Source organism: Podarcis tiliguerta, assembly GCF_965153285.1.
Source record: "Podarcis tiliguerta genome assembly, chromosome: 3".
NCBI lineage: Eukaryota > Metazoa > Chordata > Lepidosauria > Squamata > Lacertidae > Podarcis > Podarcis tiliguerta.
The window spans coordinates 44,721,906-44,749,713 of NC_139536.1; the positions used below are offsets into that span (position 1 = coordinate 44,721,906).

Here is a 27,808-nt window from a genome sequence, read left to right on the forward strand (position 1 = left end):
TCTAAGTAATCTTTACTGTGGTTTGCGTTTATACAGTTATGTTGCTAGCTTTGTGTTACACCACTCCATAACTTTGCAGCTGAAAATGTGGGAAGGAACATGAGTGGATGGTTATAGCACTATTTTTGCTCAAAACATTTATATTTTGCTTATAATGAAAGTGCTTTCACAGGAGGCTTTTAATATATAGTTGCTGTGCCTCATTCATGCATTTTATAGGGTCCCAGACAATGTCACAAGCCAATGGTAATCCTCTCATATTTTCCCATTGCTTTATCCATCTTTTTTTCTTATAGCAGAAAATCCCTATACCCACAGGTCTCAGGACTTTCCACAGAATAAAATCAGAATATAAAACCACAAAATATATAATGAAAAGAAAAACAACAACCCAATAGCACCCCCCCCAAAAAAAACCCCTCACATTTTAAAAGGGCATAGGAGGTCAATCAAATCAACCAAAGGCCTGGTTAAAAAGGAATGTTTTAACAAGACTATCAAGCAGAGTAGGTCACACCAGCAAGTTTTCTAGCCAGGTTGTGAAACTGACCCGATCACCTTGTCTGATTAGATCTGGTTGTAGACATGTGTGTGGTTTGAGGTTTCCCCCTTAGCTTTTGAAGCAGCACAACTCCAAAATCAAAAGTAAACTCAAAGGAAAGTGAGTTTCAAATATTCAGGATTGTAGAAGAATCTTGAAAATGTTAGTGATCATGGAAACCAGTAGTGAGGCTTCATTTTTCTGGTTAAGACTAGTGAAATATTGACTGCTAGTAATAAAGTTTGCTGCATTTTGTTTGAGGTGCACCGAGAAATTCTGAAGACAACCTTCAAGTTGCATAATTTCTGCATCCTAATTTACAATGTTACTGTGCTATCACGGAATACATGCTGGTCTCCCACAATCCTTGTATCTTCAGCTCTTTCTTGGTGCATGTTTGTTGGAACCTAACAACATGGGCATGAAAATGCTTAAATGCTTGATTGCAAACAGTTCCTTGCAAAACAAGGTCAAATAAAATGGTGCTCTGTTGGCAGGAGTGGCTTAAATAGACAAGGGTCAAATGTAAGTTCTCCAAATTCAAGTTCAAATAAATGTCACTTCTTCCCACTTATGCTACTTTGACTATGGAAAAAGTTGGGGGGTTACATCGGGTAATTTCTTGTCTTTTTGCAAGGAGGTATAATGCTGAATCCAAAAAATGATTGTAGTCATTACAAGGCTGAATTGGAAAGTCACTTATGTACAGCTAAGATCACAACGGCTTCTACTGGGTTAACTGGTGGTGAACACAGGAAGTATGAGTAGTGAACAGGTTTAAGGGTCATGTAGGGAGAAGAGATGTGCAAGGAGAAATCCTCATGGCGATGGAACAATTTGCTTAGTGCTATGTTGAACACTACCCCATTGTCCACCACCCAAAATTGGGAGTGGATATAGGATCAGTTGGGTGCAGATAAGCAATTGCTGAATGAAGATTACACAGCTGCATCAATACACAAGTTGCTGGGCCCCAAAGAGCTAAGGCACAGGTTAATATTTTCATTGCAAGTTTGTAGTGTGATAAGCTGGCAAAAATAGGACCTGGAGGACACTGTGACACTCATATTTTCACTTTGCATATGTAATCACCCAGAAAGGTTTTCAATATCTGCACAGGCATAGCAGAGAGGCAAAACTGACAAGTGCCTTTGGTGCACTTGAAAAATAGCTGTTGCGCTGCAACCCTAAGAGGAAGAATCTGAAAACTGTTTTAACTGCATGAGCATGACAAAAACGAAGTCCGAGGAGTACTCTGACCCTCCTTTGTCTGTTTTACATTGTTTGAGAACAGTGGGAGGGGGAGAACAGGAGAAATTTTAGACTGCTCCTAAACTAGTCTAAATCACTCCCTGCTTTGGGAGCATGTCAGAGTCCTGGAATAGCTTTGGATCCAAGCCATTTCCCAGTTTTTCTGTAGCATGCCCCCCACATCACATTTAGCCCTACTAATGCTATAGATCTAATATCAGTTTGGCCATTGTATCATAATGGCGGGGTGAGGAATTCAACCTCAGATCTCCCCCTCCGATGTAAGAGTTCTACCTTTAGGCTGGAGAGGGAGAAATGATTTAGGCTTTGTACACATTACGGACTTTAACTGCAGGTAGGACATTATTTGTCTCAATTCTAATCAAATTTACTTTGGCTGGAAATGCAGCATTTCATAAGAAACGACAGGATAGATCTTGCTTGAGGCTTATGTGATGGGAGCCAGTGATGGAAATGCACTGGATGCAGTCTCAATGGGAGTGTGTACACAGCCTTCTGTGTGCCCCTGGAACTGCTTTTCTAGGGCCATGGGATTTCAGTCTTAATTTACTGAATGTGAGGGGAAGAAAGGGCTGTTTGTAACAAAAGTTAGTGGTTTTTATTTGTAGGGCAAATGAGAAGTTTATACCAAAATTGTACTGAATAGTATGGCACACTTGATTGATAAATGCAATGAGAGTCAGGCTTTTATAGCTTCTAGCCCAGGAAGGCCTCTAAGCTTCCTAGTTTTACTGTCTGCCTTGTAGGCTATCATCGGTGACTTTTGGCACCATGTTTGTTTGCCTGTTGCAAGTCCTGCAGGCATGGTATAGATGGAGGCGAAGGCGAAGTGAGAGAACAGGCACTTCATGTGACTGTTCTGAGTGGGCTGCAAACATACTGTTCTTTCTTTGCTAATGAATGTCTCAAGTAATTGACTTCAAAAATGAAGTTCCAAATATACGTGGGCAGCAATTCGATGTACACCTAACTGGAAAATAAACTCATTAAATAGTAGCTAGGTTTGGAAACTCAGTAAACACCAGATTCTGCCAGATATATCCCAGTCTACCTGGTTTGGTTCTGGTCCTATTGTGGGGCCCCGTGTGACTGAAATCAGAACCTGACAATCCTACTGGGCTAAAGCAGGTCTTTCAATTTGTGGGTATAGTTCCCGACCCTGTGCCTGAAGCAAAATGAATTCTGCAAAAAGCAAATTTGTATAATTTAGATCATAAGAATCATCTTTCCTTGGTGCAGCTTCTTTTGTGAGGATAGGGTAGCTATAACCTTGATATTCTTATTTATAGCTGGGCAAAAGCAGGCTCCTATATTGTACCTATTGAGCTTAGTCAACCAAGCCATTTTTACCCACTCACTTCATTTTTTTCAGTTGCTGTGGTATACAGGCTACCTATTTGGTCTGCATTCTACTCACTAGATCAAATGAGTAATACTTGAAGTAGATATTAATGAAGGAAGTGGTAACATTTTCTTTAAGACTGCATCCTGCTAGGAACAATAATTCCCTTGTTAATACATCTGTTTACCCGTTTACAAAACGTTCTCCCAAATGAGGGACAAAGATTACCCCACCCCATTTGCCCTCTCTTCTCAAAAATGGGCCTTGCACTTTTCATATGCTGTCTAAAAGTGTCATTGTTCAGATATACAATGTAGTTTGCGCCAATGTACCTGCAACTTTGAACAGAAAATGTAAATGAAGCCTGGATTACCAATAAAAGGCAAAGAACTGAATTTGGCACCTGATCTTTAGATGGTCACTTGGTGTTCAGCTGACTCATGAAAAATATTTGCAGAGCCATGGCTAGTAATTGGAAATGACAAACACAAGTAATAATTAATGTTGGACAGATATCTTATACTGGTAAAAAATGGACTCTGGACTATATACAGTGATAAATACTAATAAAACTTGGTTTTCTATTAAGACTTGGACAGTGTTTATTCTTAAGCTTACATACAGATCTGTTGTTTGCTTATATCAAATGATGAACTCCTATCAAATGCTGAGCTCATAGGTATCGTGGAAGCTTTTTATTTTATGTCTATTCTTTCCTCATGGTAGGATCCCAAGAAACCGAATATAAAATTAGCAGTTTCTCATTAATCACAATTGGCAATACTTACATGTCATCCATTCCATACATGCATCAAGTAATATTAGACTTTTTATAATGAACGTTTTGTTAGAACTAGGAGTATTTTTAAAATGTTTTTATATCCACATTGCCAAAATAGTTTGTATGATGGTCACAACTCATCATCATCATCATCATCATATCCTACTGAATACATTACAACATGAGACACAAAACTACTTCTGTACATATAAACAGTGACAATATAAGAAAAGGGCTATAAATTTATAGCAGTAGTTTTCCAACATAAAAATAGATAATACAGAATACAAATATTTTCTCTTAGGCTGCAGTCTGTAATAACACCTCTGTATTTTGTCTTCATTATAAAAGGAGACACAGTGACTTCAGTAGGAGTGCTCCTATGTATAATTAAAGTACATGTGCAAATCTTTGCAAGATCACATCCTAAGCAAGACATATTGGAATGAAAATATAATTATGGTAAACCTGTATGGTTTAACTAAGTAAACCTATAGCTTGTTTTTACTCCTATGTTTTTCCATGGGCCATGCTATTGCCCCTGTAACTTGTGCCTTATTACTGATGTTGATTTTTTTAAATCAACATTGGTTTGGTGCTACATAGGGCTTGGTCGTTCTATCACTGTTGTATAATCCTGCTGCAAGGATCCAATGTGAGGTATAAAGCTGTTGGTTTGATGTCCCCAGTCATAGTAATCGGGGGAGAAACTATAAAACAAAATTAAAGAGAAATTAACTTGGTAAAATATAGGCGATAAACAATACTTCAGGTCATGTGTTCCTGTGAAGTTCTAAGCAGGCACTAGACAGCCTTTGGTTCAAGGAATTGTGCAGACATGTTTGCTGCAATCCTGTGGTTCCTGGAATGAATTCCTGCTGCAGCTAGAAAGGAATTTGCTAGAGGGGCATAGGATCACACAAGAACATAACACTGTGGCTTGGCTTAAATTTTATACTTAGCTGTTAATCCAGGTCATCAAGAGTTCTATGCTGACAATCCCCAATTGTACTGGAAACTAAATCTGAGTACAACTTTCATTTACACGCAACATATTTTGATGAGACACATTAATAAAGATTCCAACAATAACTTCTCTGCATGTTTGTGGCATTTATAACCTGTTTAGCTGGTTGTCTTCCCAGCTTTGTGTAGAATAATGAATTGTAGGAAGTAATTCCTGTTCGTCTGGTGTCTCCCAGTCCTGTACAATTTAATAATGTGGGGCATTGGGGAATGAAACTCAAATTTCCTTGGAGTATACAGAAAGAGATTAGAATCACACGTAAACTTGAGTGATAGAAGCTAGGCGTCACAGAAGCGTGGCAGAATACTATAAAGAATAAATTGTTGTTGTGGCAGAATACTGGGCATAATACAGCCAAGTAGAACATTTGAAATCAATAGGTCCCCCTTGAAATTAAAGGGTGTTGTACAATTGTGTCCCTCTGCTGACAGAAGGCTCTTTAAAGTAGCCTAGGCTAATTACTCCTTCTCTCTGTAAGCCCTTGTGCCCCTCCCCAGGAGAAAGGGGAAAATTCTGAAAATTACCTCTGCTCAGGTCACAGAAGCTACCAAAGCTAGAATTCTGCCACAACTGGACACAATTCCCTTTGGCTCTGTTCATCAGTTTGCCTCACCTGCCATGTATACTGTGCGGTGATATACTCCATGCTAGATCATCATCACTGTCGTATCTGCGAGGATTGTCAAAGAAATAAGATCTTGGACTGAACGCATGAGTTGGTACTATCCCTGGGTTTGTCTAGGGATGAAAGAGAAGTTATTTTGCATTGCACCAATTTCCCGTTGCCGAGTTTTGTGATTTGGCGTCTGTCTTTAAAGAGAAATGCAGAGAATTCTAATCACTTTTTTCCTATCCTGTCTCACATTTCTGTGCACTCATTTACATGCTGGCCTTCTGGTAAACGTTTCTGAATATAGCCTCTGTTCCTTCTCCTTTTGCTTGGAGGGAAATGATGGGAGCGAACAGGAACAGACAATATAAAGTTAAGTCTTGCAAAGTTTCCAAAGCATAATGCGAGTATCATTAGTAAGCAAATGATCTGGCTTATCTGTTCTAATTTACACTCTGATTTAACAAGCCACCCATTCTCCATTGAGACATACCCAAATTATCTTGTCTTTTGTTATCTGATTTGACATTGAATCTTTGCAATTTCTTTTTGAACTCTAATGTCCCAAACTAAATACAGGGGCCCAAATTAATAGAATCAGAGAATTGTAGGGTTGGAAGAGACCACAAGAGTCATCTAGTCCAACCACCTGAAATGCAGGAATTTTTTGCTCAATGTTGCACAATCCCAAGATTAACAGTTGCATGCTCTACCAACTGGTCTTTTAGTCAACAGCTATTATTAGGTTGCTCACAATACCAGTATGGTCATTTTTTTTTTTAAAAAAAAGCATACTAAAATGGTCATAGAATTATATTTGCTCATTGTTATCATGAAGAAACTGGCTTAGCTTGGCATTATTTTGTCATCTTAGATTTGAGAGGAAACCATTTTTCACCCAGTGTCTCACATTGTGAACCGTATAGTGTCATGAGAAAAATAATAATTAAATTATGAGGATCTTCTTTAAATAAGATATAAAGTAATACAAACTTAGTCAAAGGAGTCTCTATTGCAATTTAAACCGTCATTTAATTCCCTGTTAACAAAGCTCTGCTATGTACTTATATAAACTTCCAGTCACATATATAGTACAATGTATTACTATTTTTTTTTGGCTATTACTCCCCTCTAGTGGCTCATTTCCAGAATATCCAATTCCAAAATCCATATTTGGGAGATACTGTGGTTGGCCCAAAAAGTATCACAAAACAGTACGCAAGCTTTAGAATTCTCCATAATGCTTCATTAGGCTCAATGATAAACAAAGCAAGGGATGCATCTTGTAAGAGCCTTATGGTGGGAGGAGGTAGCCGGCATTCTAATATGGTTATGGAGGCTAATCTTTAGGATTTGATTTGAAGATGAGAAAATGATATTTTTTCAATTTTATCTTAATTTTTTAAGAACCTTTGATTTTAAAAACAAATGTTTTTGTGTATTTCCCTAATTTTCCAGCCTGGGGAAATACCAAAAAAATAATTTAAAAAATGCCACATCAGTTACAAACAAAGATTTTGGAACACAAGTATGTAAAACAAGAATCTGGTTTAAATAAAGTGAAGCACTATAAACTGATCTGTCCCCTCTCCTTTGTAACATTTTGCAAACGTCTGCTTTAAATGTAACTTTAAAAAGATGAATTCTTAAATGATTTAATAGTGAGTCACAATAAATCGAGAATGAGGCAAGCAAATCCTTCCGTATCATAAATATTTCCAATCCAGATATTTTGAGCCAACAACCCTGTGCCACCTTCCCCCAAAGCTGAGAGCCCCTAACATCAGGAAATAATTGCCTTTAATGACTCTAGAGCAGAATGGGCTGAGCGGAAGAATAATTATGCAAAAACAAAGGGTGATGTCTGTATTGATCAATAAATGTGTGCACTCAGATTTTAGAAGGGACACGTGACATTGCTAGGACAGGAGAGGCATTTCCTTTTAAAAAAAAACAGAATATCAAGAAGTGGGCATATGTTGAATGTGGGGAAAATATAACTTACTAGGTCTTTTGTAGGGTTTCGGACACGGAAGAAGAACACCACTAAGGATGTGGGCAGAAGTTCCCATACAAACAGGATTACTCCAAATACAACATATCCAGCATCACCCAACTGACATTTCAAATCTGCCTGTTGCAAAATTAAAGTTAAATATGTATTAGATGTACAACTAGATTCAGCATTTGCTAGCAACCCCACAACCTCTATCTATTGCAAAATGCATAAGGAAAACACTTCTGCATGCAGAAATGCAACTCTTTCACCACTCTCTGTGAAAATCAACTGCATAAAATACATCTCTGGGCATCAGAGATGGCCTAGATGCATCTACAATTTTCTTGGCCTAAATAAACAAAGAACCAGCTTCTATGAAAGGCAGGTAGGTTTCAGAGGGATTTTCTGACCAGCAGATCCCACTAGTCAGGATGCCATGACCAGAGGGCATTTAAACATGTGGAACTAGGTAGATGGACTCTTCCACAAGCTGTACTTATATGTACCGTATTTTTCGCCCCATAGGACGCACTTTTCCCCCTCCAAAAATGAAGGGGAAATCTGTGTGCGTCCTATGGGGCTTCAGGAAGCTATCAGCAAGCCTGGGGAGCCTGGGCAGTTCCCGCAGGGCTCCCTAGGCTGCGGATAGCAGCCTGCTTCCCGGAGCGTGGGGCGCGCTGAAGCAGAACGCCCCGCGCTTCAGGAAGATATCCGCAGCCTAGGGAGCCCTGCGGGAGTCCTGCGGATAGCAAACTGCTGCCTGGAGCATGGGGCGCCCTCCAGAGGGCGCCCCGTGATTCGCGCAGGTGTCCGCAAGCCTTGCGAGCCCGGTGGGAGTTGCCCCGGGCTCGCAAGGCTTGCCGATAGCAGCCTGTTCTGGGGGCTGTGGGGGGGGGGGATAATTTTTTTTTTATTCATTTCCCCCCCATAAAAGGAGATGCGTCCTATGGGCCAGTGCGTCCTATAGGGCGAAAAATACGGTACTTATGTACTTATAACATGAGAGACACAGTGTGCAGTTTTGGCCTAGTTCTTAGTCACGCTGGAAGGGTTATACCCATGAGTCACTCGTGGATAAACTGACCTGGTTCTGGATTTCTCGGAATGAATCACAATTGGGGCTAAACTACATGTGATATTCAATGTGTCACTTGAAAGCATGCCAGTTGCTTCGTTTTAAAAAATGTGAAAGGCGCAGGCAAGTGCAGCTCTTCCTTTTCTGCCTATGAGCCAAATGAACCTTGCACCGTGCTGCTGCTGCTAATACTTGGTTGGGCATCCTGTGATGATTTAATTACAAGAGTAGCTCTAGCGAAATCTGTAAAATCAAAAGCCCAATTGGACTTAAGACTTGGGGCAGATAGAGCTTCTTATAGCCTAAAAGGAAAGCTTTCTTAAGGCTTTTCCATGGGTTATTTTTTTATGAAGTCATCATGCCAAAACCAGGCAGATGCACATGGTAAGTTTCCTCAAGATAAGTTCATTATTTTTCTGCAGGACAAAGTGGTTATACTGCCTTACTCTCCTCCTTATATCACATTCCTGGACTACAAAATACATATAAATGAGTCCTACATATAAATGGCTCTGCAGCTAAGCTTCTGTAGCCTCTTTTTTTTAAGGTTACAAAACTTTGATATCTAAAAGCTTACATATAGATCTGCACAAAAAGTTCTTACCTTGCAGACCGAACACAGCCTGACGTGAGCAGAACCCTTTGTGGCAAATTATTATTAATTGCAATGCATGTCGGATAAATGGCTGGAGAGGGTCGTTCCTTTTATGCAGTGAAATATCAGTGCAATAATGATTTTAATCTTGATATCACAGGAAAGTACTGTACTTGCCTGATCAGATACATTGTACCAGTCGTAATCAAAAGAATTCTTGCTTTGAGAAAACGATAAAATGAACAGGTTGTAACAGGCTCTTGATGTATAAAGCAGTATAACAATCACTCCTACAGTAGTTAACTGGCATACGGATGAACCCTAAAGGAGAGATTAAATACACACATCTTAGTATACTTGAATTTGGGCTTGGAAAGTGAGCACTGAAATGCCATGATTCTAGGAGAATAGCATAGCTGGACATCAAGTTACTTAGGACCATCCCAGATGTTGTTTTGCTTAAATCTACAGTTTGTTTTAGTACTGTCAGATGAACAGTGCTCATACTTACCCACATTCTGCAGCTGAGTTCTCATAATAATTCAGTGCCATACTATGCATTGTTATTAAGTAAGAAGTCCTATCATGTTCAGTGGAATTCAGTCCCAAGAAAGTGTGCACAGGATCACAGCCTCTCTTATAGACCAACTTTTGTTTGTTTATATGTTGGGTTGGATCTAAGATGATATATCTTTCTAGTATTTGAGATTTCATTCCCATCTAGTCTAATTTCCAAGATTTAAGCACATCTTAAAAAGCTGTCTGTCTGAACCAAGAACATTTAAATAAGCACATGACACTTTGCTGATCCAAGGGCTTGTGGCATTATTAAAGGAACTGAAATCAAGAAGTGTAGGAAAAAGGATCACGAAAGCTGTGGTGGGACAGTTTACACACAGCAGACGACACTTAAAAGAGGAAATCATTGCTATGTACATATTTGCATTAGAGATAAAATGTTGTTGCTATGGTAGTCTGGGAGGAACAAGCTGAAATAAAACTTCCCATCCTATTACAACCAAGTCTAAAAATGGAACTATATAGCTGGCGTTTTCAGTATGGTATTTCCCCAAATTAACCAACTGAGACAGAGCAGTTTTATGTGGCCTTTTACACTGCAGTTTCTCTAACCTAATAAACACCCATGCTTCCCAAGATCTTATATGGATTTGGATTTGAGTCCTCGTTCAGCTCATGAAGCTCTCTGAACAGCCGTGGCCCAGACATGCACAGCCTTACCTACCTCACTCACAATGTTGTTGGGAAGGGTGTAGCCCTCACCCATGAACCCAGCCCTAAGCCCCATGGAGGAAAGGTGTATGTGTCAGTCCCTGTGCAGCCAGTTCATTGATTGCTGTAGATTTCTGTGTCATGACTGAAGGAAGAAAACCAAACAGAAATCCCGCAAAAAAAGGATCATTGCTATGTTGTGCTTCTGCTGAAGTAATATCCAAAATATCACTTTCCAAATTGCATGTGTGCAAGAGCAAACACAGTATATTCCAAATATCTGACAGATTTACCACTTGTGGTATTATGACCCCAAATCCCTGATTTGTTACTTTTTGTGCTGAAATGCACTGATGTGATACCAGGACATTTGAGTATGGTGGTAGATTATTTCAACCAGCTGCAGTGCCACTCTGAATTATTTATACAGGAGTGCTGACACATAATATGTATGCAAAATAGAATCCAATAAAGCAGTGAACCTATTTAAATGTGGCAGTAATTGTTTAAAGAAAAGATATACATTGTAACATTACTAAACATGGATTTCTTATCCTTAACTACCCAACCATAACTCAGTCAGGCTAAGGCATGAGTAGGCAAACTAAGGCCCGGGGCCCGGATCCGGCCCAATCGCCTTCTAAATCTGGCCTGCGGACGGTCCGAGAATCAGCGTGTTTTTACATGAGTGGAATGTGTCCTTTAAAATGCATCTCTGGGTTATTTGTGGGGCATAGGAATTCGTTCATTTTTTTTCAAAATATAGTCTAGCCCCCCACAATGTCTGAGGGACAGTGGACCAGGCCCCTGCTGAAAAAGTTTGCTGACCCCTGGGCTAAGGTTTTTGGAAGAGGAAATTAACTATCTGTGAATCTGTTTTTCAGTTTGATTATTCATATTTTTTTCTTTTCCAATTATATCCTGCCTTTCTTCCATCATGGAACCCAAGATACTCTCCTGATCAGGCACTTAACATACCCAAACTTGTTTAGCTTCTGCAAGATGCAGGCCTTATGTACCTCAAAACATGTCCTGGGACCGTACTGTTTGTCCTAACAGAAACAGGCACAAGCAATGAGAGGGGGCAATGGAAATTGCATTGGAAAAGAGTGTGCTGTGCCCAAGTCACCACAGGGTGGTTTCATGAGGTAATTTTCACAGACAAGCCCCACCCTTATTTCCCAGAAGTCACAGCAAAGCAGTAACATCTATGCTGAAGATTTGCAATCCAGTGCACACTTTCCTAGGAAAAAATTGATAGTACTTATTCCTGATCAAAAATGTATAGGATTGCACAGTAGCAAATCAATCCTAGCAAGCAATGTTTACTTGGAAGGAAGCCCCACCGTGTTCAATTGGGGTTATTAAAGGGAGACTAAGCACATTAAATAATTATATAAAATTCTTTAAAATAACCAAATTACCATAGGAAACTAAATCGGCATGAAGGACTAGCACCAACACAGAACAAGAAGTCAGCCTGTGGCATTTGTCTGGCGGAACAAGAGACATTTTTCTAAAAGTTCCCAAATATGAGTCTTGGTGGGTCTTGATCAGGAAGGAAAGCAGGTATGCTCATCAGACTATTAAATACCCATGGGATGGAATGCCGACATCCGAATAAAAAGAGACAAGTGGGAACACTGAAAGAAGAGAGGGGAAATGAAGAGAAGGAAGGGAGACAGCTGCCCATAACCTTTGCTACTGCAACGAACTGAGAAGATTTATATTATGAATTTTGTTTTACTGAATCCCTAGCACTTTCCCCAACTAATGGGGGAAAGGCAAGAATTGAGGTAAAAACATAAACACCCAAGGACAATGTTGTTTCTGAGCCTAATTCCACTGTTGCAAAAGGGAAAGCAAATAGCCTTCTTCTACCATTAGGCAATGAGGGGAGCGGCATCAGAGAGAGGTAAGGCCCACTGCATTCAATGGCACTTACTCCCTGGTATGTGTGCAAAGGACTGCAGCCTAAAGCTAATAAAATGAACATAAATTCATATTGACTTAATAGAAAAAAACAGTGGGTTTTTCTCTCATGAGTCACATACTGTGGGGACAGAACTAGAGATACTTCCTTGGGGGAAACCATGTCTGTTTGAAGTGATATGATACTGCTTTAAATGTATGGGGCCTTGTTCTTCAACATATACCACTCACTTTTCCTCACAAAGATACAATTCCCCCAGAAGTTGTACAAATGTCTGAAGTTGTACTTTACCTTGGATTCCAAGTAAATATTTGCTAAGGACATCTTGGAAATCTTGTAGAGACAAATGGAGAGCGAGATGGCACATAGCACAAACAATGAGTCGTTTATAGCAACCCGGATCAATACAATGATCTTCCTTTCTGAATTCTCTATTCTCACAAGTATGGCACACGTTAGATTCACCAGGAGGAAAAGTAGACTGACAACAAATGACACGAGATAAAGAGGCAACCTAAATGGGGAGAAGGAAACCATTGCTTTTTAAACGATTACCTTTTTAGTAAGTACTGATAAAATGCACAAGATTATCCAAGAATATATACCTTCCACTACAATTTCTAGAGGAGTAGCCGTGTTAGTCTGTCGCACATAAGCAATGAAGAGTTTTATGGTACCTAACAAATGTCCTTTTATAGGACTGGGGTGGTGGTGGTGGTATAGATGGCATCTGGGACAGGGTCTCCTCAGTGGTGGTTCCTCATTTATACAATGCTGTCCCTCATAAGGTGAGAAAGGTGCATCTCTCTCATTGACTTTCAGAGGTTGGTTGTTTGTTTGTTTAGTATACCACCCTATACTGAATGTATACTTAAATACATTCCTGTTTACCCAGGCATTTGATAGCTGAGTAAAATTGGCCACAGCAAGCTTGAAATTAGTAACTGGGAGGTATGTTCTAAATGATTTTACATGTTTTTAGATGGTTTTTCATTTTAAAAAAAATTAATTGTATTTTAGCTTAAATTGCATAATTTTAACTTTTTGATGTTTGCTGCCCCGGGTTTTTTGAGAGGGGCAGGACAGACATAATAATAAATAATATTTGGGTCCTCACCAAGCCCGTGGTTCTGTATCTGTATGATGGGATTCTGTAGAAGTGGTCAAACCAGTTTCTTTGTTAATGGCCACAGGCAAGTCTGTTAAGCATCTTTTTGCTCGACTAAAAAGAGTTGGCCAAATACAGGTGTGCTGCCATAGAAATGACTAGGTAATGATGTTTCCAAAAGTAGGGAACAGGCCTCCCACCCTCACTTGGCAGGTGGCGATATCATCCTGGGTGTAGTCAAAGGGTAGGCCAGGAGCCAGTCTGTTCTAGTCACCTTTGGAGCTGGAAACACACAGAGACTTCACTGTTTGAAGATCTGTTGGAGAGTTGAGGCTGTGAGCTCTCCCATCTTATGCTCAGTGTAAATAAAAGACATGATAGTCTCCAATGATCTTCGTTCCAAGGAAACCCAACTCAAAGGATGATCTGCACCCTTGAAATCTCTCTCCGCTCAGAGATTGGGCTGTACATAACAGTGTAAATGGCCAGCTTTTGTGGACTACAGTCTACTTCATCAGATGCATGAAATTTTATCCCGAGTTATAGGAATACTGTATAGGCACATGGCTTCGTGGGATGGGGATTGTAAACATTGAGGTCAGAAGGAAATTAATTGCAGAAAGTACAGGTGGTGATAGTTATGTTATTAACAGCTACCAGTGACAAAGCAATTGTTTAAAACACAGACATCCTGGCATTGGTAAACTAATTAGTTCATGCTGTGTGATTTTCCTTTTTAAAATTCAGGCCACAAGTGATAGCAATGAATCTTTTGGTAGATTCATTGTAATTCAATGGTTTCATGATGTAATCTTCCTTTGAAGCTCCTTTTTTCAACAATTAATTTCCTTCTGATCTTACAATCTGTAACTCTCCTCTTCTCCACCCCCACCCCCCATGCTCACCCTTGTAACTCAAGATAAAACTTGTCATGTCTGATGAAGGGAACTGGAGACCTGAAAGCTATGCCATAAATAAATTTGCTAGTCTTTAAGGTGCTATGAAACTCTTCATTGTTTCTCCATGACAAAATAGTTCCTTAGCTTAAGGCACACCCCATACCTTTGAAGCACACTCTTTCTCACAAATAATTCTGGACACTGTAGCTTACACCTCACAGTTACAATTCTCAGCAACTCTTAACAAGCTACAATACTCAGAATTATTTGAGGAGGCAAATGTGCTTTAAAGGTGTGTATACAAGTTGGTTTAATACATTTTGCTGCCTGAGGCAAAGGAGAAGATTGCCCACCACCCGCCAAAACACACAATTCCATGTACAGAAGTCAACCAAAGTGGCAGTGGAATCCCACTGCAACACTGGTGATGGGACCAAGTTCTCCATTTCACTTGAGGACAGGAGTCTAGCAGTACAGGCCATGCAGCACACAGGACTCTTGTGTTCAACATCTCACTGTCATTCGCCCACCAGGTGCCTGCTCACTCCCCACTGCAAATGCTGCCATGTGTGCAGTACATGATAAGCCATTATTAAAGTTTCTGCACGACGACGTTTGGTAAAGTAGTAGTATTTAGCAACTGACATTATTGCCATTTATAAACGTCACTTGATCACCATAGATTCAAATTACCCACAGAGAACCAAAGGTTGTTGGAGTGGAAAGTTACCTTGAAGGCAATCCGGTCCAACACCCTACAGAACCAGTGTGGTGTAGTGGTTATAGCCGTGCCAAATTTAGGGTGTTGCAGGAGGTTTCCCTGCACAGGGTGCTGAGCCAAGGGGGCACATAGTAGTGGTAGTAGTAATTTATTATTATTATTATTATTATTTATTATTATTATTATTATGGTAGCTAATCAAAGTACTCAAAGTAATTATTGTGAAAATAATAAATATTTGGAGCGGGGTACACCAAATTTTGACCTCACTCAGGGTACCATATTACCAAAGTCTACCCCTGGTTAGTGTGTTGGACTGGGACCTAGGAGACCAGGGTTCAAAGCTCCACTCAGCCATGAAGCTCATGAATCGCAAGCCTATCACTTACTCTCAGCCTTACCTACCTCACAGGGTTGCTGTGAAGATAAATTTGGTGGTGGGGAGACCTACCTATGCCACCTTGCACTCATCAGAAGGCGAGATATAGAAATAAAAACAGCAATCTGTTTTAAATGTACTAAAAAAGTGGCATTCTTTGCTGAAACTGAACAGATTGCAGCATTTGTACTTCGGAAAGTAAGTAGTTAAATGGTTGCACAGTAACCACAGCCTGTGAACTTGTTCCATGGAAATCTGATTAAGCATCGCACACTTTCAAAACTCTTGTAGGGAGAGGCAGAGTACAACATGTGTTTGTGAACACATCCAAACAATATGCTTAAGCCATGAATTAAAAACACTCCTGTCAAATACAGAAACGGAAGGTTTTCTTACTTTACCATGTTTGCTCAGAGAAACAGAACCACAGTTGCCTCTCATGAAGGAAAGTCAAGGCAACCTCTACCCGTGGATATTTTCAAGTTGGAAAACACTCTACACCTTTCATGTTTCATACCTATGTTTAACAAATGGTGATCAATGCACACATATCTATTTTGCTACAGGCATGCACTGTAGTCCAACAACAAATGAAGGGCTACAGATACCCTACCCCACTTCCAAGGGGGTTGTGCACTTGGAGAGGTAAACCTGGAGCACATTAACTGCAGCTTCAATGCAAGCAACTTCTTGGTTCCCTCCTGTCTTTCCTGAGTCTTAACAACGGCATATGACCAGGTGTTATGTGTAAAAGCTCTCCCCAGGCTCTCAGCTTCTACTAGGATCCTCCCTAATGAATCCTGGCACAGGGTGAGAAAAGTGGCATGACATGGAAAAGCAAGGCATCCTGATTCTGAGGCAAGACTCGTGGTAGCCTAAAAAATCCTTATGTGGGCATTTCAGGGCCTTCAAGATTTAACTCCAGTCCTCTCATGTTCATTGCTGTTGCTTGCACATACTATGCATAAAGAAAAGCCCAACACTTATTTCAAAGCACGGTAGGCTAAAGTGTTACCTGCTACGTTGCAGGATCCCTTCGGGAGAAGAGAAGGCTAAGAAACAAACCCTACACAATTCAGGAGTGGAGTCCCTAAGATGGTGGGATGGTGTCTTGCACACCTTCTTCCAGCAACTCCTGCATTTAAGCTGGTGCCAAACGTATTGGTCTGCTTTCCTTTGGACCACATCAGCAAGGCCGGGAGGGGGCTCTTGTCATCTGGGCAGCCCAGGACCTCCATACACACAGCCCAGGCTTGTGCTACTTTGGTGCTACTAACACAGCAAAAACAGTGCAGGAGATAGCAGTTACAAGCTACCATTCTCTGGAGCCACAACAGGCACTGTGATTCTCTAGTGGTTTAACTTCATTCCCAGAGGTGCACTCCATGGTCTCTCGAGACAGATGAATGCCAACAATAAACAGACTAAAGTGTGCCTTAGAATCACTAAAACTCTCAAGAAAATGTTGCAATGTAATTATTACTTCTTTCAGTAGGTGAATACAGTTCCTATGGAGATGAATTACAATATGGCCCAGCCAGCAATGAACGGTTGTTTTTCCTTTTATTCATTACAGGAAAGGTGTTTCTTACCTGTATTTAAGTAGTTCTGGTGAGTATTTTGATTTAGCTTTGAAAATCACCTGTAATAAAAATGAAAGTGCATATTATACTTACACAATTGAAGCTTCAAATATTGTTAACACTCTCTTGTCCCTTTAATAGAGATGGGCCTTTGCTGAGCAGGCTTGGCTTATTCATTGAAGTTTGCTGGGCTGTGGGACTGGGAACACTGTTGTTTAATGTGGATACTAAGCTTCCTGTATCTCCATTGTCTATATCATGTTCTCCAAATCACTGCTTTCCCGCACTTTCCAGTCCCTTTGTCTGGAATTTCCAGTACCTGAGATCCTCCAAAAAGGAGAACAAAGAGCAGAATGTCATATGGAAGCACATGAAGCTCACTTGACACATTAAATGATGGTATGGATGAGCCCTCTATCACATCCCAAGTAAGTTGATTTCCCATTGCTCAGCTGCTTTTACAGAACATAGGTATTTCCTGATGACCAATTTCAGCCTGCTTGGCTGAAACCCAGTTGCTTATTGTCCTTTTTCTAGGCTGTTTTACACATAAAAGTAGAAAAAGCAAGTGCCTGATATATATTTAGCATGTGCCCACTTTCACACTGTAACAGGTGAAATGATTAAACATCCTTCTTGTTAACTTTGTGTAAACTGCAGATATGAAGAAGCAGCTGAGATCACTGTGGTTCCCCTCAGTCTGTGTCTCCACACCAGGTGGACACATGGTAGAAAATAGTGGAGTCAGGGTTAAAGTAGGTACCTACTAAATACTTAACAGCAGGAGTAGCCAATGTGGTATCCATCAGGCAATGGTTAGGAGTGATGGGGACAGGAGTCAAACAACTGTATTGGAATTATATAGTACATATCTATCTTCTTCTATTGTAATGTGTGAACATCCCTAAGGAGCCCTAGTAGAAAAACACTTAATATAAACCAGGGGTGGGGAACCTCCAGATGTTGTTGGATCCCATCTCCCATCAGTCTACTATAGTCCAATGATCAGAGATTATGGGAGCTGCAGTCCAGCAGACGGGTTCCCTTCCGCTGTTCGAAATAGAAGCCTTTAACAGTGCAGTTCTATGCAAGTCAGAAGCAAGTCCCAGCTTATTCACTAGGGCTTACTTTACTCACTAGAAAGTGTGTTTAAAGACCTGGATGCATAAAGACCTGAGAACTGGCACATTCCCCATTTTTTTCTGATCTAAATATATTCTGTGCCACTTCCTCTTAACCTTTTCCACATGCTACAAACTTGCTAATATGTTCCAAACTTGTTACTCATATTCATCACTATCCTCTAATTCACCCCCATTTTGTTTTCATCCTTGTAAAAATGTGGTGCTCACAGCTAATCTCAATAGTCCAAGCCTAAGCACACCTGTAAAAAGAGCGTGGCTCTCCAATGTTAAACCGGGAGGCAGGAAGTAGAATAAGCAAACACTTGGAAAAAGTATGCATGTCTTCTCTTGCACTCATATGGTGATGTAAACACCAAACAATGGCCATTGATACTTATAATTGCCCCATCTTGTGTAGATACACAATATGCTATTTGCTTAGGCTCCAAAACATAAAGGGTGTCTTTCCCCTATTTTATCCCTGTGAGGCAGGCCAGGCTGAGAAATAGTGGGTGGCAGGGTGGCGCAAGCCTGATGTGAAAGACAAGATGGTGGTTCCTCTATTCCACATATAAAAGCTGACCAGACTGACAGCTGAATCTGATTTTAAAACACTGGTGACAGGATAGCACCCTCTACCATATCCTAGGGCAGCAAACTAGCCTTCAGTTTCTTTGTACCAAAATGAAAAGCAGGGTTTGCAGTCCCATAAAGTAAGCTTAAATATGGCTGGCACAAACAATCAAATTGCTTAAAGTTGTAAAGATTTTCAGCTCCATCTGGTAGATTACATCTTAACAATGAGTCTTTTCAGCATCAAATACCAGTATGTGTTGGCCATGGTATAAACATGTGTTAGGAATACTTACAGAAAGAATTTTCCTGAACCGATTTGCATTCTTATTTCTTGTTTCTAGGCATGTCTTTGAAATACCTTTGCTAACTTCTCTTTGAGGATAAGCATTGAAAAGTCAAAGATGTGATTACCCTGATGGAATCATCATAATTCCAAGTGTTGCAAACACAACTGATAAGAATACACAGATGGCTTGTTTACTCTATTCAACGTTTTTTTTCTTTTCCCCTGTGAAGATCACTGAACTAATCAGGATGTGGAAACAACACTTCACATACCTATGTCACAAGAACACAACTGACAATAAAATGAAAGTGATCAGTGAATGTAAACCTGTGCAAGGAAAGGTGCATACAAGACAGAATTACAAAAACACACAAAACACACAAACTGTGGCCACTGTATATACAAATAATACAGATAGTAATTGACAGGATTGTATCTTATTTCATATTCCTTCTGAAATGAATTGGAGAATTATTCATGGGTGGGAATCATTAATCCCCTTATGGCTTCAAACTTTTCTCTCAAAAGGGTGTTTTGATACACAAGACTTAACATAAATGATATATAATCCAAATGTAAAAACTACATAGACCAGAATGTTCATTTACATGACAAATGTCTCTCTTTCACTCTTGCTTCTGCATCGACTTTCCAATGGCATTTGCAAGTGAGGGAGCTACAGAGGCCATTCATACTTCATATATGAAAGCACCCTTTGTGCTGAGTATCGGCCACATTCCGTATTAACTACGTGTAAAACACAGCCTGAAAGCAGATACATTTTGAGAGCCAAGAGGAAAAGCTACACATGACAAGAGAAGACAGAGAAATCTCAGCATCACTAAAGGTAAAGGGACCCCTGACCGTTAGGTCCAGTCGTGGACAACTCTGGGGTTGCGGCGCTCATCTCACTTTATTGGCCTAGGGAGCTGGCGTACAGCTTCCGGGTCATGTGGCCAGCATGACTAAGCAAGCCGCTTCTGGCGAACCAGAGCAGCGCACGGAAACACCATTTACCTTCCCGCCGGAGCGGTACCTATTTATCTACTTGCACTTGACGTGCTTTCGAACTGCTAGGTGGGCAGGAGCTGGGACTGAACAACGGGAGCTCATCCCGTCGTGGGGATTCGAACCGCTGACCTTCTAATCACGTCCCTGGCCTCACGATCACTAGCCAAGCTGAAAGAGACTAAACGCTGAGCAGGAAACAAAAACCATTCACTTTGAAATCAGCAGCCTTTAGGACACTGCTCCAGTTAGGGTACCCTTTATTGCATATCTAAGACCCAATAAAATGTACACTGGGTGAACAGGAAGAATGTAACTCAAGCATTATTGCATACACCCAGTGTTGCATTTAAACTGGGCTCTGACTCATTAGCATGGCAACATAGGACCTGCCTACACTTACAGAGCCCTCTGTTGCATGTGTAGTGGGTGAGGAGGATCAGATTAAAAGGAATTGCCTGGCATGTGCTGCACCACGTGGGCAAGCTCCTCCTCTCCAGGCTTATAATATTTAAATCAGGCCTAGTTGTGGCAATTCTGGATATCACAAAGATAGGTTAACACACACACACACCTCTCTCTCTCTCTCTCTCTCTCTCTCTCTCTCTCTCCATGTGTGAGACAGACAGACAGACAGACAGACAATTTCCTTAGGCTAGTAGACCAAAACAAAGCCATGGGGGGATGAATCAAAAGGCCTCCCTCTGCCCCATACTTTGCTCCTTCATCTTAGACTATTTAAGGATAAAATCCTTAGACGGGTTATGCAATTTTGTTCTTAATTAGAAAGCTGTATTATGCAGTGAATCTCACCCAATGGATCAAGATAACTGTTCCTTTGAGAATAAATCCAGTGTTTTGTATGGGAGTGACTTGTTGAAGCACTATGACTCAGAGTGGAAAGGCATATTACGCAGCAAAAATGGAGTTCCATTCCATTTCTAAACCTAATATGGGGGTGAAACAGGGAATTTACAGGAGAGAAGTGGCAGGCAGGAGTGAATTTTCATCTCTTCCAGCTTTTCTCTCTCATCCCCCCCAGCACCCCCCAAGCTCTTAACCCAGCCCAATGGCTCCAAAACTATAAATATAATTATTTGGGGAGGGGGAGTAATGGAGGCTGGGGTTGCAAGGAAAAATGAGAAGGGCAGAAAGTTCCAAACCCTCCCTACCAACAAAGACACATATTTGGAAAACATCTGGTTCCATCCTGAAAAGTTTGCAAGAAGAGACTCTGAAGGATTTGCACTAGAGCCGTGTTTCCCAGCTTGTGGACCCACAAGTAAAGTAAAACCAAAATAATTATTACTTTAATCCTTAACTGGTATGATGAATTCCTCTTACAACTTTTTGTTTTGTTGGCATATTACTGTTGCATGCCACCCTGATCTCTGAGCAGTGCAAGATTCCAGGGGTTCGAGGCGCTTAAGCAGGGTCTGTGTTTCCTTTTGGAAATGAGGCACAGTGGAGACTGTGGTGTCTTTATAGAATCATAGAGTTGGAAGGGACCAGGAGGGTCATCTAGTCTAACCCCCTGCAATGATGGAATGTTAGCTGGATCATACATAACAGGTGTACATTCCACCTCTGCTTTAAAACCTCCAGGGAAGGAGAGCCTACCACCTCTCATGGGAGCACATCCAATTCCTCCTGCTGCACCCCTTCTGCCCCCTTGCCTTCAGCTATTGACTGCTTGCAGTCCTGCCCATCCACACTCTGGATCTCTTTGGCCACCCCTTCCATCTGTGTGCTCCTGGGTCACTTTCAACCCCATGTAGAGTCTCATCTGGCAGGGCCCTCACCTCGCATGGAGTCACACTTTCCTTTCCACAGAGCCTTCTCACCCATCCTGGTCTCGCTGCTGGATAATTTGCTCAAGCTGCTGGCTCTGCTGCTCCACCTGTTGCTAGATTTGCTGCCAGAGCATCAACCTGAACAGCTCCAGGAATGCTGCTGTTCCTCCATCCATCTTGACTCAAGACACACCTTGCTCATTGGCCCTCCTCCAGAAAACACGTATCCAGACTTTTGACACCAGTGTTGCACGCCACCCCAACCTCTGAATGCTGCAAGATTCCAGGGGGTCCAAGCACTTACCCAGGGTTCATGTTTCTTTTTGGAAATGAAGTGCAGTAGATACTTTGTGATATATGGTTCATTTACACATATACACAACCTGAGCCTATGATGGAGGGGTCCACAGCATCAACACCCAAAAAGGCTATTATTTCTCCCATAGCTGCAGCCTTGGATTGCAGCAGAAATCAGGCATGGCTCTCTTTCTCTGCTTGCTTCTGGTCCACATCACTGCTAACTCTCAGCTCTGGCTTTTGTCCTTCCCACTATCTGTGATTGTTAGGAGAGCCTTAGTCCTCTCACAGGGTTTCCTGTTAAACCACTCTGGGAACTGTTGCTCTGCAAGGGACACAGGGGTCTCGTAATAACTCTCAATGCCCTTAACAAACGGCACACTTACGTAATCATACGTGTTCAGAATGATTTTTTTATAGCTTGTGAAGCAATATCCTTTAATCAGATGGTTGTTATTCTTACATTCCCATAAGCACAACAGTGAATAACTATGTAAGCACTATAAACATTCTAACAAATTCCACATTAATAGGGATTTATGGTAAAATTCTTCTTGGATGGCTTAAGTAATGGTTATGAAATCGGCAAACTTTAAAATGCACAAAACGAATGGCTGCCAAAAACCTACGGTCCAAAATTCATGTGATAATAAATCTATGGCTAATCATACCAAGTAAATTTGGACTAGTGGGCTGCTGTACCAAAAAGGTAAAGGACTTCTGACAGTTAATTCCAGTAGCAGACGACTCTGGGGTTGCGGCGCTCATCTCGATTTACAGGCCGAGGGAGCTGATGTTTGACTGCTCCGCAGACAGTTTTTCTTGGTCAAGTGGCCAGCATGACTAAGCTGCTTCTGGAACAAAGGAACACCGGAACCAGAGCAGCACACGGAAACACCGTTTATCTTCCCACAGGAGTGGTACCTATTAATCTACTTGCACTTTTGGGTGTGCTTTCGAACTGCTAGGTTGGCAGGAGCTGGGACCGAGCAACGGGAGCTCACCCCGCTGTGGGGATTTGAACAGCCGACCTTCTGATTGGCAAGCCCAAGAGGCTCAGTGATTTAGACCACAGCACTACCCGCGTACTAAAGGAACTCATAATTACAACCCCCATAACAGAGCCACACCCACAAGAGAGCCCCAAAATGCAGGCAATCCATTTTTTTTATTGCAATGTCTCAAAGAGCAGAAATACCCATTGGATTAGAATCCTATGAACATGAAAAGCCCTGTTGGATCACACCAAAGATGTAATTTGTCCAGCATCCTTTTTTCACAGTGGCCAAAAAGATGCCTCTGGAAGCCTTGAGCACAACAATACTAGCCCCACCTATGATTTCCCAGCGCCTGATATTAGGAGGCATACTACTCCAACATACCGTAGAAGATAGTACTGTATGTAACTTTTCTGGCTAGTAGCTGCCTTAACCCTCCATGAAATCGTCCAAACACTTGAAAAAATCATCCTAGATGGTGCCCACTATTACGTCTTGTGGCATCAAATTCCATAGTTGGACTTTGGCTGGAGATACCTTAGTTCAAGTCCATAAAGTTAACCAGGTAACCTTGGGCCAGTCACTGTTTGAATCCAGCCCAGCTATCCAAGCAATTATGTGACAGACCAGACCTGTCCTCCATTTCCCCAAGTTTACAATGCTGGCAAATACTGATAAAACAGATGGCACCATCTCTCCTACTTTGAAAAAAGCACCAAAAAGTGGAGGAGGTTTCAGCTCCTCTGCTTGCGGTTGCTGTTAACATGCTACTAACATGCCAACCTGCTGCCCTCCACCTGTTGTGGACATTGGCATCAACCCCAGCCAGCCTTGATGGGAGTTTTAGCCCAAAACAACTGGCGGGCTGGCAAAAGCTGTACTATGAGGTCCAAGATAGCCTCTTGTTTTGCCAGTGCTTTGTACATGTTTTAGTTTACTGGCATAATTTCAACCGATTACCTAATGTATTTCTCCTGCTCAGCTATCCTAATTAATATTATGGGCTTTCTCTTTACAACATGTTCAGCTACAAACTTATATTTTTTTGCTAGTATTCAGTAACTTTCCTTCACACCCAAGAGGCTGGGTGTTATGCATGGTGAGGCATAACCAATCTGAAGCCTTTCTTATTTTTATTTGGGTGAAAGTTGCCTCTGGACAGAGTGATCTCTTCTCCTCCCTTTCCACACTTGCCCTTGCTTGTCTTCTGTGACAACGTAGAAGTGATTTTAACAGGGCACCCTTTGACAACATGCTGAATTACAAGCCAAACTTGCCACCTCCTGTAGAGAATCTGAAGCATCCACTCAAATAGGGTATTGTTTCCTCAGAATCAACCCCTATTGTATTTAGTGGAGATTACTTTCAACTGTGCACAGGATTGCAGCCTCTGTGTGATTTATTACCATGGATCTTGCAATTCTTTTATGTAGTTCTCCTTCAAAGGTTGACCTATTTTCTCAACTCTTCTTTTATTAGTATTATTGGGGGCTTTTCTGTACAAGCAAAATCTGCCACAAATTTATTGTTATGATATTGGGGTGCTAAGCTGTAGGCCAGACTCCTCAGATTCGTGCATCTAGCAAGTGTTAAAAGCTAATCAAACGGTCTAAACTCTGGAGATAGCAAAGCTAGCTTCCTGATGAGCTGATGGGAGATTAAAGGGTTCAGACTGCAAATGGGTGGGAGCCCCTCCCTCAACAGGCAAAGGCAGAGTTATGGCAGAGTGTTGCAGAAGAAAAGCAACAACCTGGAGAAAGAGCCATGCCTGATTTCTGCTGGAATCCAAGCAGAAACAATGCCCTTTCAGGGCATTAATCCTATGAACCCCTCCATCATAGGCTCAGGTTGTATATATGTGTTATATACCACAGACTCTACTGTCCTCCATTCCTAAAGGAAACACAAACCCTTGATAAGTGCCTGGAAGCCCTGGAAACTCGCACTGCTCAGAGATTGGGGTGGTGTGCAAAAGTGTTTTAGCTTTTGTGTGCTACTTCTTTTAAATTCATCAGTATAATATCTCATCTGCATTTAACAAAAGACTTGCAGGCTTTTTCTGTTTTTCAAAAATGTAATTTTATGTTACTTATAATCTGCTTTGGAAGGATTTGTATCCTGGAAGGAGGTATTTAAATAACTGCAATTAAAAAATAAATAATGTTACATTATATTATACATAACATATAATATAAAGTTTTGATCCTATGCACATATAAGCTCCACTGAAGTCAGTGGGGGTTTTGTTCCAAGTGAGCATGTAAAGGAACACTGCACAAGCCATTCAGTGAGTTCCTCGGTTCTGTATACCTGAAGGAGCGTCTCCACCCCCTTCATTCAGCCCAGACACTGAGATCCAGCACCGAGGGCCTTCTGGCGGTTCCATCTTTGCAAGAATGAGGTTACAGGGAACCAGGTAGAGGGCCTTCTCGGTAGTGGCGCCCACCCTGTGGAATGCCCTCCCATCAGATGTCAAGGAAATAAGCAGCTATCCTATTTTTAAAAGACATTTGAAGGCAGCCCTGTTTAGGGAAGTTTTTAATATTTAATGCTGTATTGTTTTTAATACTTGATTGGGAGTCACCCAGAGTGGCTGGGGAAACTCAGCCAGATGGGCGGGGTATAAATAATAAATTAATAATAATAATAATAATAATAATAATATCCCAAATGTGTTGAGATTTCAAAGCCTGTAGAAACTTTGCATTGTATGGCATTTTTAATAAAATATTGCAGCTGCTCTGCGCAGCTTCTTTAAAAGGCTGATAATTTTATATTTCCTGCTTGTGTTTGTATATAAAGAAAAAAGAAAAGTAAAATATTGTTTAGTACTAAATATTTGGTCCAAATGATCAAATTGCTCAATGGTATTAGTAATAATGCTTAGCATTAGTGCATTTCAAGTATTTAAAGCTCACTTCACATGCATTTCTTTCACTAGCCCTAAACAACAGTCCTGCAAAATAGGCCTGAAGGTGAACTGAGGTTGAGAAAACAGTGAGAGGTTTGCCTAAGGCCATCTAGCAAGTTCCTGGCTGAGGTAAAAAAGAGCAGGCTCATTGCTTCCATTCTTAACCCTTGCGCTACACCAGTTCTCTGAAAGAATTTTCCTGCAGATACTTTTGCATAAGTTTTCACTTGACAGGACCGAAATCAAAACAGAAATAACTCTTGCAATCAAAATAAATGGCCAGAGAGATTTGGATCTCTTGATAGCTAGCTTTATAAATACTAACCCATCTCTATGGCAGTGATATCACAGAGCTGAGACCCAGACGCTTTGCTGAACAGACAACATGTGTGAGTTGCAAAACCTTACTTTGTTTTGTTGGTAAAAATCAGATGACCTGCTTAGTTTGATGAGGAAGCAGTTTCCCTCCCTCCTTTTTCCTTTCCTTATCAGGATCTATTTGAGGATCGGCTTAAGCATTTCAGGCTGGGTTTTTAAAGTATCCCCCACATATCCAATACAAGGACAACTTCTACTGACTACTACAAGTGTGCAACAAAGGTTTGTGTAAAAGTAACATGGCTCTCGGTGTATGAAAAAGCACGACAAGTTGCATGATAGTTTACTAACCGAACAAGGTTGTCTTATGGTATTTCATTCAATGCTAAGCTCCTAGGCATGAGGAATCCTATCTTTGCTTCTCCCACTCCCTGAGATTCAGAGACAACAGAGAAACTCTCTTTTTGTGCTCTGGTGGGATTCAACTACCTTTTACTCAGAGTAGGCCCACTTAAATTAATAACTTAGTCATGTCCATCCATTTCAAAGCTAAGACTTTCTGAATGACTTCTGCATGTACAACTTAGTTGAATGCCACCCTCAAAAAACCAACAATCCGGGCACAATCCAGACCTGGCCATTTCCTTACCTGAGTGAAGTAAAGATTCATCAGTGTCAGTGTAAAAAACTGGAGGCACACGGGGAAGCAGTAAAGCAGCCAGAAGGCGAAAGGGCTGAGAGAATTGGCCGTGACAAAGTCTCTGAAGTAAAAGGAGAAGAGCACCGTCCGAAGCGACGCCCAGAGCAGGCAGAGGAACAGAAAGACCGTCTGGTAGCTGAGCCTCTTGTGCCGGTAGTGAAGGACCAGCCAGAGCTGGATGTAGATGAAGACGAAGAGGAGCGAATAAAAGACCGTGTAGGCAATGGTCAGCCCCAGCTTCACATAGGGAGGCACCGCGGGGCTCAGAGTGGAGGGGAAGGTGTCGTTGGCCAGGGAGCTCCTCCACTCGAGGGCTTCCATCCCCGGCTAACTTGGCCTCCTGCTTCGGCTGCCTCCTCCTCCTCCTCCTCCTCTCATCTTCCTACAGCAGAGGAACTCCGAGCAAGAAAACAAGCCGCACTTCCTCTTTGGCGGCTCACCGAGGGCTTGCAGCACATGATCACAATCCGGAGTGATTCATGAGGACTGCCTCTGTCAGCATTTGACAAGCAGCCACTCAGAAAAGCCGATCTCGGCGTGCCTTCAATTGAAACCGCCTCCTGCCCATTCGCCGGTGGTCCGCCCGGAGTTAAACGACGCTATCTCTTTAAAGAACAAATGCTTAAAACAAACCGGGCTCTAAATTTTGATTTGTGCAATTCCCCGCTCCCCTCCCTAGTTGTTTTTTTGTACTGAAGTTAC

The 27,808-nt window shown here is 41.4% G+C and overlaps 1 protein-coding gene across 1 annotated transcript; it reads right to left on the reverse strand.

The window, feature by feature from the left end:
- Window positions 1–3,732: 3,732 nt before the first annotated feature.
- On the reverse strand, window positions 3,733–27,562 carry GPR137B (G protein-coupled receptor 137B). The gene is made up of 7 exons (XM_083432291.1): window positions 27,056–27,562; window positions 17,105–17,154; window positions 12,697–12,919; window positions 9,416–9,563; window positions 7,579–7,703; window positions 5,577–5,701; window positions 3,733–4,646 (listed from the first exon to the last, which is right to left on the reverse strand). The coding sequence occupies exons 1-7, from the start codon at window positions 27,425–27,427 to the stop codon at window positions 4,535–4,537; spliced, it is 1,155 nt and encodes a 384-aa protein (XP_083288417.1). The 5' UTR covers window positions 27,428–27,562; the 3' UTR covers window positions 3,733–4,534.
- Window positions 27,563–27,808: the final 246 nt, after the last annotated feature.

Coding starts and splice junctions, on each gene's coding strand:
- GPR137B (XM_083432291.1), bottom strand. CDS start 27,427: ATGGAAGCCCTCGAGTGGAGGAGCTCCCTGGCCAACGACACCTTCCCC. Junction 17,155..27,055: donor TGAATCTTTACTTCACTCAG/GTAAGGAAATGG, acceptor TTTTTATTACAG/GTGATTTTCAAAGCTAAATC. Junction 9,564..12,696: donor ATATTTACTTGGAATCCAAG/GTAAAGTACAAC, acceptor TCTCTCCTTTAG/GGTTCATCCGTATGCCAGTT.